Here is a 12,571-nt window from a genome sequence, read left to right as displayed (position 1 = left end):
ACGAGCTGGAAAGGGATGGCACCGTCAATAAATATCATATTGTGTATTGCTATATCATCACAACTTATTGCTACTATTCTTACCGTAACCTTGACATTAACCATGATCATAACCTTAACCCAAAATTAGGTTATTGAGTGTTAAATGATTATGGGCCTTGCCTAAAGATCAAAATTCTTATCTTGTTGTTATTGATTAAGCAGAGTACATTTTATGTTTTATTTTTTGATTTCCCTAATGATGTGTGACCGATCTAGTAATACAACAATATTTTTCCTTGGGATACAGTGATGACATAGGAGACTTGATGCTCCAGGATGAAGATTTTCTAAGTTGTGTCATGTTCAGTTACAGTTCCAATAATCACTTCATTTAAGAGTGAGTCGGTCCATTGGTCAAATTCCATCAAATCCAATGAAATCGACGTCATTAAATTTCATTCATCTTTAATCTCTGCTATGTCAAAAATTACCGAATATAGGCTTTAAAGATTGTTTGGTATGACTGTATTGGATTTTCAGATATAATCTTTATCATCAGTTACTGTTCTGCAGTAAACTTCTTCAATCAATGTTTATTGTATATTGGAAACTTCAGATTGTTTGTATATTTGGAGTCTATAGAATTTCTATGGATTTTTTAAGGAATTTTTATTGAGTTTTTATAGAATTTTTAATATATCAGGGAATTTCATTTTTATAAACCTGATTTTTAAATTTGTTAGGCTGTTGAGTTTCATACTGCGATTTCTTGTAGTCATTATCCTTTCCTCTAGTCCTCTGTTAGAAAACCTGCTAACCCTTCTTGGATATCTGCTTGTTAGGTGCATCTGCCTTATTTAGTCACGTTATATTTTACAGTTTTTATCGCCTGTTTTCTGAACAGTTTCTTGTTCCACCTCCGTCTAAGGCAAAGATGCACACTCTCGTTAATTTAAGTATCATTTACAGCTGTGCATAAGGGTTAAATTTAAATTATTTAACCTTTTGGTGCTGTATAAAAATAACATTAATTTATTATTATTATTATTATTAAAGTGATTCCAATCCTAGTCGTCATTCAAACGATCTGGTGATAACTTCAGCAATGGTCACTGTCCAGTAATCACGATAACCAACTTCATCATTAAACCAACCATCTAATAGATTGTCAATGCATCACTCGATTTAAATGAATGTACTTATTGTTAGAGTGACCTTTTTCCCTTAAATAAAGTTAAGTAAAGTTATGTAAACCTTACAATTTAATCTATTTAAATTGTACGGTTAACATTTTAAAAGTCTTAGTAGAATTTATTATAAATTTCTTTTCCTTGGTAGTGCAGCTCATTGACAACTTGATATGCCTTTCTTTTTACAGTATGACTACTTTTCAATTCTGTCCACTCTTTGACCGTCGTTCTCAGTAGATCAAATTACAAATTTTGTTGAGCATGTTATGTTATGTTGTTAGAATCTGTAAGTTAACTCCAACAGGTCATATCTTAAATGTCATTGCCTCACTATTTTTTCAACCAGATCAACTTACTTCATTCAGTTGATCTCCATGACCTTTCAGTACTATTATATTTTAAGAGTACTCTTAACTTTATAATGAGAACAATTTGTATTCACTCTACGGGTCGAGTACTGAGTAGTTCATTGCTCAACAAATTTGTTAAATCAGAGCTGTTTCATTAACTGGTGTGTCATATTTTCACTTTCGCATGTAACTATTGAAGTTCAATGACGAGTGACGACAACTCGTTGTTATTAATATCACATATACCCTCGTCTGAATGAGTAAACGATATTTTAAAAGATTCCACGTTTACTGTATCCTTAACCATTAAATCATACTTACAGGCACCTTCAATATGACTAATCCTCATGGAAAGCGACGTGGAACCAGGGACATGTTTGCCCGTGACTTCAGGAAACGTGGTCTGATCCCTCTGTCAACCTACATGAAAGTGTACAAGAATGGAGACATTGTTGACATCAAAGGTTGTGGTACTGTCACAAAAGGTATGCCATACAAAGTGTACCATGGAAAGACCGGCAGAGTTTACAACGTCACTAAGAGGGCTGTTGGTGTTATTGTGAACAAGCGAGTGAAGGGACGAATCATGGCCAAGAAAATCAACCTCCGAGTAGAACATATCCGTCATTCCAAGTGCAGAGATGATTTCCTCAACAGAGTAGTAAGGAACGAGCTTGTAAAGAAGGAAGCTAAAGCTTCAGGAATCTTCGTATCCACCCGACGAGCCCCAGTTGTCCCCAGATCAGCACATACAGTGAAAGGAAAGGGAATCTCAGTCGAAGAAGTGTGCCCAATTCGATATGAATTCATCGCCTAAATTTTTTGATTTTTTTTAACTTATGGAAATTTCGTGTTTTATTTTGTCATTCAATAATTACTCTAAATCCTGCAAAAATTAAAGTTTTTAGAACGTAACTAAATATCAAATAAGAAAATAATGCAAATGTAAATCAAACCTGCAAATGCTGCTGTAGCTGCTTTCCTGTCAAGACTTGATTAGGTTATCCTATCTAATGATTATTCTAGATTTTTAGCCATGATGGAAGCTGAGATGAGTAACGATGCAGGAGGGGTACCTGCTCCCACTAACGAAGAGAGGGTAGCTACAGTTACTGCAGTCGACCCAAGCGCACTTACTCCAACTGCTATGAGGGGTCTCAGGGACATCGGATCACAGGTTAGAAGTCATGGGAATTAGCGACTGTTTAGCATCAGGTTTAGCATCATGTTTCCTTGAAATTATTGTTTTCTTAAACTCCTAAAACGAACCTTTCGATCGTCAAATTTTGTAATAGTTCTGTGTTCGATCTCTCAGCGACCATTTACTATCCTGCATATTTCATAGTTGTCTACTTTCCAGGCAACTTGGTGGCTGAGCACATGTAAACCGGGCTTTGGTGTTGATCATCTCAGAGACAACTCATTAGAAACATACTGGCAATCTGATGGACAACAGCCTCACTTTATTAACATAAACTTTAAGAGGAAGACAAGTGTTAAATCTATATGTTTTTATGTGGACTACAGACAGGATGAGAGTTATACTCCTTCCAGAATATCTGTTAGGTAAGAACTCAGCGCAAATCAATTGACTTCTTACACTTTTTAAGTTCACACATTTCCGAAGTATTTATTAGATCTCCGTGCCGTACTCTTGTTTGAATTCTATCTTGATTTTAACGATATGAAGTTATAATATCGTATCAAACAGGGTCGGTAACAACATGTTAGACCTAGTTGAAGTTGCTAAAGTGGAAATGGTGGAACCTTCCGGCTGGATTAATGTCGACTTGGATTCTGGGAAAGACGATTCAGTCAGGGCCTTCATGTTACAGGTAAATTTATTTTGAATGCAATAGTTAATTATCTGCGTAGTTTCTCGGACAAGCTTGCGCTGTACGACACCTTTATTTAATTTCCTACTAAGAAATTAGTTCCGACGAAATTGCGTTATTCTGAACCGGAATACATTTGTTTCATCCAAAACTAAAGTAACTGGTTCTGGTAGCGATATTATCAAACCACCAGAACATCCAAAACTAAAGTAACTGGTTTAGGTAGCGATATAATCAGTTATTCTGAACCGGAATACATTTGTATCATCCAAAACTAAAGTAACTGGTTTAGGTAGCGATATAATCAGTTATTCTGAACCGGAATACATTTGTTTCATCCAAAACTAAAGTAACTGGTTTAGGTAGCGATATTGTCAGTTATTCTGAACCGGAATACATTTGTTTCATCCAAAACTAAAGTAACTGGTTTAGGTAGCGATATTATCAGTTATTCTGAACCGGAATACATTTGTTTCATCCAAAACTAAAGTAACTGGTTTAGGTAGCGATATTATCAGTTATTCTGAACCGGAATACATTTGTTTCATCCAAAACTAAAGTAACTGGTTTAGGTAGCGATATTATCAGTTATTCTGAACCGGAATACATTTGTTTCATCCAAAACTAAAGTAACTGGTTTAGGTAGCGATATTATCAGTTATTCTGAACCGGAATACATTTGTATCATCCAAAACTAAAGTAACTGGTTTAGGTAGCGATATTATCAGTTATTCTGAACCGGAATACATTTGTTTCATCCAAAACTAAAGTAACTGGTTCAGGTAGCGATATTATCAGTTATTCTGAACCGGAATACATTTGTTTCATCCAAAACTAAAGTAACTGGTTTAGGTAGCGATATTGTCAAACCACCAGAACGGACGAGACACCCACCTACGACAGGTAAAAGTGTACACCCCGGCCCTCTCAACACCCTCCCAACTCAACCTCAACTTTACCAGCCCTCTACTCGCCCAGTTCAGGGACCTCAAGTAGATCAACGTGGTGGTGAAACGAGCGTTTGTTGTTAGTGTATGGTCTGCTCTGTCAGGTTTGTTTGATTGAAGACTCTGTTTTTTGTTTTTCAATAAGTTGTTAGATGATTACAAGCTTGATCTTATATGAAAGACCGTGATCTAGAGATGCGATTATGATAACTTTTGCACTGTTTTGTTTTTTAAAACCATTTAACTATTGATTGTTAATAAAGATCGTATTACAGGTACACTGGCACAGGGCCGGGCCTAATGTTGTTCAGTGATTACAAGTGTAGTTTGTCTCTCATTCTTTCTAAACTGCTGAAATTCCAGGTACATAAAACAAACATATTACACATAATTTCATCAATTATGAAATTTTCATTTATGAATTTTTATTTTCATAGCCGAATATACCAATTTCACATTTAATTAATTAATTTATTTTAACGTCTACAGTCTAAATAAAAACTGGCCCTTGCAGGTACATTCAACTTCTGACCTTGGATTATCTGATTTGTAAGCTCAGAAACAATACAGTAGAGATATTAGAAGCAAAATCTATTAAGATCTACAGTCTACATACTGTGCGGAAGATACCAAACATTCTTTGATTTCATTGATTTGGGATTGACTTCAATATCAGAATACGATTTGACATTTATTAATAAATTTGTCTTGTGAACTTGTGGCCGTATCAGATGCCATTATATCCAATCATTATAATGATGAGTTAATATTTAAGTTTTTGTTGCTGGTGGATTTTCCTCTTTTTGTATTTCATAAAAATATAAATGTTTATATGACGTCATTGGATATTTATTTTTATTACGCTGTTTGTTATTTGACTTTTTCATTGCCAATATTGTTCGAATTTCTCCAAATTGTATTTCAATAAGCTGCTTACTTTGACTAAAAAGAAAATTGTTTATCAAGATTATCAAGAATTCAGTTCTTCAACGATACCATAGTTATATTAACGTTATACTAGTTTTACAATTTTTACAATTCTCACACCTATAATATAGGATATATAAGATGGGATCAGACAGGAGGAGATCCCCTGACCGGGGTGGACGAGGTGGTCCCATGAGAAACAACAGACGTAACGACAACCCTGGTGGACCCCGAATGGTTCCCTACACTCCCAAGAGGATCAAGGGTAGTCCCAATAAGCGGTGTTATGTCAACAACCTGCCTTACGATCTCAAGTGGCAGCAGTTCAAAGACCACATGAAAGAAGGTAATTGAGTCGGATTTTAGGTTTGAATTTGTAAAATAAGCAGGCTTCACAGATTATTAAATGCATTACATAACATCCAAATAGTAAAATTGAGAGCACGACTTAAAATCGTCTAACAATTCCTTTTCTCAGCTGGTAACGTTACATTTGTGGAGTTGTTTGAAGACGAAGGTGGTAAGAGTATGGGATGTGGCCTGGTGGAGTACAGCACTCCCGAGGAAGCTAAGAAAGCTATTGAGTCACTCAATGATTCCAAAGTCAACGGTCGCGAAGTCAAAGTTAAAGCTGTGAGTTTACTTTCCGTTATTAATCGTCAGACGTCAATTTTAGTAAATCTCAAGTTTTGTTTCCTCGCACAACCGCCAATTTATTACTAAGACTCCACGATGCAGGGTATTATAAGTTATAACGGAGTCTTTAATTTATGTATTTCTAACGCTGTTCTTAAATTCAGGACGAAGTAAGGTTCTACCCCAAAATTCCTGACCCAATTGGACCGCCTCCTCAAATGGGTGGACATGGACATGGACACGGACACGGACATGGTCCGATGGGACCTGGGCCAATGGGTCCCGGGCCAATGCATCCCATGGATATGGGGCCTCCTCCTATGCAACAACAAGCTGTCAGCAACGTCGTCTTCGTTAGCAACGTGAGTTTAAAATGGTTTTTCAATTCTGTGCTGGATTTGTATAATCGATACCGTACATAATAAGATCAATTTCTATCGTTCCTATTTACAAACTAACTAAAAATGGTACAAGCATAAGCATCTGAAAACTCCCACCCCGCAGCTGGCCTACGAGATCACACCCAAGTTCCTGCGAGACCAGTTCCGTGGAGCAGGCGAGATACTGCGAGTAAATCTGGAGCGAGACAAGGAAGGAAAGAGCAAAGGGTTCGGAACGGTCACGTACGCTTATCCTGACATGGCGCTCAGATGTATTGACATGTTTAATCAGAAGAGTATCAAGGGACGCAGACTTAGTGTTCGACTGGTCAGTTTTAATTGCTTGTTATTTCATCTGCTTTATCCCATTTTAGGCATGTGTCCTATTATCGGAGTGCTGTTCGTGCATTTCAAATAAATAAATAAAAATGTGAACACCTTTTACTCTAATTTTGATTCCAATATGTTTCAGGACAAGTTGACTTCAGTCAGTGTACCGGGTCCTATGGGACCAGGCCCTATGGGTCCGGGTCCAATGGGTCCAGGTCCTGGTCATGGTCATGGTCACCACATGGGTCCAGGACCAATGGGTCCAGGTCCTATGGGTCCTGGACATGGCCCAATGGGTCCATCCTCGATGGGACCAGGCCCTATGGGACCAGGTCCAATGAACCATGGCCATGGTCACGGACCCAACCCTATGGGACCGAGCCCAATGGGAAGTTCACACCAAATGGGTCCAGGACCAGTAGGTCACGGCTCGGGGAGTATGGGACCCAGCAGTGGTTCAGGAGGTCCTGGACCTGTTGACCAGCCTAGTGGATACGGACAGCAGTCTGGAGGTTACGGAGCTAGTCCTGCTGCTGGATCTGACCAGCAGTCTAAACTACTACAGGTAACATATACTAAAATAGAATCGTATACTTGGTATCTTGATAACGTTTAAAATGTTTCTTGCTGCTCAAAATGTCGATGGCCTAACATATGCAATATATTAACACTTTTAAATGATAAACTAAATTGCTACCACTCCCAGAGTATTGGACTCGCAGCTATCAGCTCCATGCTAGGAGGCACAGCTAACCCTATGTTATCCAACTTGATCAATAGTGCGGGAGCTGCTGACGTCAGGGGTGGTTCCTCTAGTGCTCTAGAGAACCTTCTAGGAAGAGATACCATGGAAGGTTTGATGATTTTAATTTGCTTTTCTCATTTTAATTGTCTTCACAATTTCCACACACATATAATAAAGTCCTTAACCTTTGATTTGTTGATTATCCGAACCCCTTAACTTACTTTCAAATCCTATAACATTTCTAGGTCTGCTGAAGACGCAAAGTGTGGGAGGATCAGCAGGTGGTGGTGGTGGAAGTGGTGGAACTAGCGGTGGTGGTGGAGGTGGTGGTTATGGTGCTAGCTACTCTTCTAGCACCCCTTACGAGTCCTCTTCCCGATCAGAACATAAGGACTACTCCAGGTGAGGATTTAACTCCTTATCTGAATAGTGAACCCTACACAACCTGTTTAACAGTTTGTTTAAAAGCTGGATAATCAGAAATCTGCTGACCGAGTATAAGACAGTTCTCCACCCCTCAGTAACAACTCTTACCCTTTCAGCAGTGGTCGGGATCGTGAGGAGAGGAGATCAGACCCGTACGGAGAGGCCAGGAGCTCTGGTAGACACAGTCCTGATCGATACAGCAACAAGTACCGAGAACAAGTCTCCTCTAAAAACCAGATATTTGTCAAAAACGTGAGTAAGGATAGTTTATTGGTCCGTGGTGGTCGGTGACGGTACAATCCATGGTGCTAATCTTAGAGTTAAATTGAGCTTTAGTTTATGGTGGTCCTCGCTCGGTCTGAGTTATAAATGTTCGGTTTGTTGTCTGAATCCAAATGTCCTTAGAATGTTCCGGCAGGTTTTATTTAGATCATGAATTGAATTAATATTGATTGATCCGATCCAGCACAAAATTCTATTCTGTGACTGTTTAGAATATCAGTTTTCGATCATAAACTGTTTAAATTCTTCGTAGATTGCAGTTCCCTGAAATTCAAATGTGGGCATCTTTATCATGGTATCAATGCACTTCAAGATTCCAAATTTACAACCTCCCAATTGAACTATTTGAGATCGTCACATATTTTCGCTAATTTAGGTTTTTAACCTCCATTTAAGGTAAATAAAATGTCGTAACTTAATTTATTATATAATGACTTCCCATTCAAACTAACACATTTCCCTTGTTCCTAGATTCCCTTTAACATTGGAACGCAACAACTCCGAGATTACTTTAGACATTGTGGTCACATAGTTGATTGCTCCATTTTGATGGAAAAGGATGGTCGTAGCCGAGGGTGCGGCACTATTAGATTTGAAAGTGCAAGCGATTGCGAGCGTGCAGTCAGTATCCTTCATTGATAAATCAACCAAATTTCTACTTTCTCTATTTTTAGGAAAATATTGTTTAGGCAGATCAATTTTTGATCTGAATTTTGTAAACTATATCAAAGTTTGAGTCTGTTCGATATTGAACATAAACTTGAAGACAAATAATAGATAGGTAGAGAAGGTTAATGTTCATAAAACAACTTTCGCTGTAAATGCTGACGCCAGTCTTTTCTCATCTACCCTAATTTTTAATTTAAACCTGGAATAATTTGCACATCATGCTACCCAAATCGGGATCAGAACTTTCATCAATTCGAATGATTCGGATTTTACCTTGTCATATCAATATCATGTCATACATTTTGGTCCGCCACTTATTTCCAATGATGAAAGTTGAATATCAGTACTGAATATCAACAGTTTTATCGATTATATTCATATTGAAGGTTCTATTTATCAGAAATTTTAGCCTTTTCTCTGATCCAATCTTGCTGAATAATTCAGTGAAGATACGATGAAAATTTTGTGAGCGCAATATTCTCCTGTGGCTGGCTGATATAGATGGTTATATAAGTTTTTATTATGGTTGATAAGAATTTGCTATTGAAGCACAGAAAATGGGTCTTACGTATTAAATGGTAAATTGTGCTTTAAGTATGGGGGATTCAAGGCGACATTTATAATCCTCCGTCTGAATTTCATTCGATATCCAAGAGGTATTGTTAGGCAATATCTTGAGTCAGATTTACCTATCTGGTAGTGTATTGGGTTATGGAACTATAACTCTTAAAAAGCATATTCTATTCGATTATCATCATCTGTCCACTCGAGGTGATCCAGCGGTATTTTCCTCGCCTAAAAGTGATGCTACCATGTTGACATTTCCCTATGAGTCAGGGACTACAAGTTGATTATCACCAAACTCTCTAGCCATATTAGCAAGCAACATGTATCTTAATAATTCTGAGGTATCAGCCAGCCACAAGTTTCCCGTGCATTCCTACAATACAAAGGCGCGTTTTGCTCGTTTTATTTTCGCGTTAAGTGTCGCCCAGTTTTACCTGTCAATACATTTCCAGAAGTTTTTCTTAACTCCGAGATTTAGATATGTTCCACAGATCCCATCTACAAGGTCGAGAGATCGAGGTCAGGCTTGACATTTAGATCTAGATAGCATCTAGATAGTATCCCGGAGATCTTACACAATACCCCCTACATCTGGTATCTTGTGGCATCTTATATATATCCTCAATCCTCATCTGACGATCTATTTATCATATACCTACCGAACAGTTCCGTAAATTAATCTTATCTGATAAGACTTGAATCACATAACTTTATTGTTGCCGGACTGCTGTAACCAGTGTTTGATGTTGTTTTACACGTTCCCCGCTGACACCTGTTTTTTTTCATGATCTTTAAATCATTATTATGTTTAAAAAGCTGAGTATGTACATAATATTTGTCATGAGTTGGTCTCATTATTATTATAAGTACAATTCTATCATTGCTGTACACTGAAGATGTTAGAATCTAGATTCGTCTTCATTTTTCTATGTTAGATATGGTACATTAGTTAACATGACCGATGATGCAGTTGCGTTTTGAACGAAGTTGAGAATTTTGAAGGAGTAACTCAAAACGTGTGTATTGCTATGAAATTAATATTATATTGTAACATTTATTTTATCTACGTTTATAGTTAACAGTTAACTAATCTAAAATGTATAACATTCTTCACTATTTTAATAATTCATCCATTTATACAGTTGTATTACTTCGAATGATCATAAGATCTTCATATCGAATATAAAAAAGTTAAGTTAGTTATAAAAAAAATAGTCATTTCATGACAATTCTCCAATCAGTAAACGTAATAGCATATTTTTGTGAAACTCGGCTGGTACAGGATGAATTGCAATTGTTCAATTCTAATCCAATTGAAGGAATTGAGCTATATCCAGTTTTGAACATCTTGAAATCCACCGGTTACATTATCTAGCTCACCATTTTCAAAGCATAAATGTTCCGTAACTTTGTCTCAAATGTCAGTCTGGAATATTCCCCAAGTTCGGTTAAATTCCAAATATTGAACTAAAATAGTGGACGCTGGGATTTACTTTTAGATAATAGACTAGTAAGTAAATTACATTGTTCGAGAGTTTTAGCTTCACAATTCAAACATCCCAATTAAACGTCCCTGGATCTTTGAACAAGAAGGAAGGACATGCTCTTCAGATTTAGCAAGCCTGTGTTCGCATTTTAGCGCCGCTCTAAAAGGTTTCTTATTCTTTACTATTCAGAGAACAGGTAAATTCATCCCATTTTAATTTAATCTAGCTTTCTAGTCTGTTCTTAAAGGCCCGGTTTGGCATTGGAGCAAGATTTAAAACTCGATTTCTGATTCAAATTTGACGTATTAAGTAGTCTCATTGACAATTCCATGCCCATTTTGAATTATACAAAGTATACTACACTTTTCACTGTACAATTATTTATTAAGCTTAAATCTAAATTTCTCAGTGACGGTGATATTATCAACAAACCTGTTATTTTGCAGTAATTCTTCCCTAGAAGTTAACCTAATCTGCTCACGAAAGCCCATCTGGTTAGTTTTATAAATTAACTTTTTCATTAGTTGTTCAATCTACAGAAATTCAAAGTTTAAACTGTCATTCTTAGAAATTTAAATGTGGATATGTGGTTATAATATCTACTCGGTTAATAACGATTTCCTGATCGTGTCATCTTCAGATTTAAGTTACGAACGATTGACCGAAACTGAGACTTCAACTTTTGTTCTTGAAAAGATGCTGAGTCCAGTAAGTGCTTGCTATATTTCTGATAGACATTTTATCAGCAATTTTTTGTGCGTAGTTATTCTTCACAGTTTCTGTCTTGATAACGAATCATGGGCTAGACTGAAGACTTGAAACCTTACATTTCAGAATCAATTCAAACGATAAAAACCGTGAATGACGAAGACTCAATGCAAATAACTGCACACAGAGGAACTTTCACGATCCAGTAGCTCTACAAATAACTGTTCATTTATTCGACCCTGAACCGATGATCGGACTACAATGATTTAGATACATGTATATATGCACAATGAATAAATTGTTCTTTCGGTTTATACATGAATAAAATCATTTTTGGCTTGGATTTTGCATAAGATAATCTGTATTTGGAGACATGCATTATTGTCATGTTAGCTATTTAATTAAGTTAATAATAACTTTTCGATTTTGTTAACTATTCGAATCTATTGTACCACATTTCCTATTCGGTCCAACGTGACACTGTTATATGCGGACGGCGCGATGACAAAACTGCTGAAAGAACACTTATTTTACGCATTCAGAGGCTACTTTTTGAGCCGCGCACGTACCTTTGTCTCCGTCTAACGATAGTTTAAACTGTAAGCTGACCGGACCCGCACTGGTTTTGTTTTTAACCATTGTCACATTAATCGTACATCGGTTTTCGACCTTACTCATCCCTGTAATGTTCCTAAGCTAAAACAATGTCCTTTGAAGTTATGTGCATTTAGAACCCCTCTAAGTAGGTCTGCAGTTACCAATTGCGACTAATTACCAAGTCAGCATTAACAAGTGTTAGAAAGGAAGATCAGTTTTAGCAACAAGTGGTTTAAGTACTATTGTCACCACGAGAATCATAAGTTTCGTACGTAAAATTTCTCCAGATCTTAAGAAATCGGCGGTGCAGCAGCTAAAATTAGGGTAAAACTGAACATATGGAGTTTACAATTAGGGACCATCTACTTAAGACGTCCGCCAAAATCTCAGATTTTCAGACCCCCCCCTGTCCGAGTGTGTCCGAATTTTCAAAACCACCCCCTCTCGGATTTCAGTTACTTTTAAGAGTACAATTAAAATAAACTAAAATCCAAAGAGTTTAAATAAATGAGAC

The 12,571-nt window shown here is 37.0% G+C and overlaps 3 protein-coding genes across 7 annotated transcripts; all 3 read left to right on the top strand.

Moving 5' to 3' along the window:
• The first annotated feature begins 1,826 nt into the window (after positions 1-1,826).
• Positions 1,827-2,367, top strand: LOC134823235 (large ribosomal subunit protein eL21-like). The gene has a single exon (XM_063834631.1). It carries the CDS (start codon positions 1,856-1,858, stop codon positions 2,336-2,338), a length of 483 nt encoding a protein of 160 aa, XP_063690701.1. The 5' UTR covers positions 1,827-1,855; the 3' UTR covers positions 2,339-2,367.
• Positions 2,368-2,494: 127 nt separating this feature from the next.
• LOC134823233 (anaphase-promoting complex subunit 10-like) lies at positions 2,495-4,628 on the top strand. Its single transcript, XM_063834628.1, has 5 exons — positions 2,495-2,698; positions 2,882-3,087; positions 3,233-3,356; positions 4,209-4,407; positions 4,579-4,628. The coding sequence occupies exons 1-4, from the start codon at positions 2,558-2,560 to the stop codon at positions 4,350-4,352; spliced, it is 615 nt and encodes a 204-aa protein (XP_063690698.1). The 5' UTR covers positions 2,495-2,557; the 3' UTR covers positions 4,353-4,407; positions 4,579-4,628.
• Positions 4,629-5,358: 730 nt separating this feature from the next.
• LOC134823191 (myelin expression factor 2-like) lies at positions 5,359-11,893 on the top strand. Of its 5 annotated transcripts, none has more exons than XM_063834577.1 (11): positions 5,359-5,576; positions 5,709-5,863; positions 6,031-6,228; positions 6,371-6,574; positions 6,719-7,141; positions 7,283-7,430; positions 7,567-7,723; positions 7,867-7,999; positions 11,162-11,246; positions 11,393-11,460; positions 11,587-11,893. In XM_063834577.1, exons 1-9 carry the CDS (start codon positions 5,372-5,374, stop codon positions 11,162-11,164), a joined length of 1,626 nt encoding a protein of 541 aa, XP_063690647.1. In that variant the 5' UTR covers positions 5,359-5,371; the 3' UTR covers positions 11,165-11,246; positions 11,393-11,460; positions 11,587-11,893. The 5 variants fall into 5 exon arrangements, with proteins under 5 accessions (XP_063690647.1, XP_063690646.1, XP_063690645.1 ...); XM_063834576.1 differs by having other exon boundaries at positions 7,864-7,999; XM_063834575.1 differs by lacking the exons at positions 11,162-11,246; positions 11,393-11,460; positions 11,587-11,893 and adding exons at positions 8,501-8,654; positions 9,744-10,402 and having other exon boundaries at positions 6,719-6,776; positions 6,828-7,141; positions 7,864-7,999.
• Positions 11,894-12,571: the final 678 nt, after the last annotated feature.

This window comes from Bolinopsis microptera, chromosome 11, assembly GCF_026151205.1.
Source record: "Bolinopsis microptera isolate Bmic1 chromosome 11, MBARI_Bmic_1.0, whole genome shotgun sequence".
Taxonomy (NCBI): Eukaryota; Metazoa; Ctenophora; class Tentaculata; order Lobata; family Bolinopsidae; genus Bolinopsis; species Bolinopsis microptera.
This window is presented reverse-complemented; position numbering and strand designations above follow the sequence as displayed.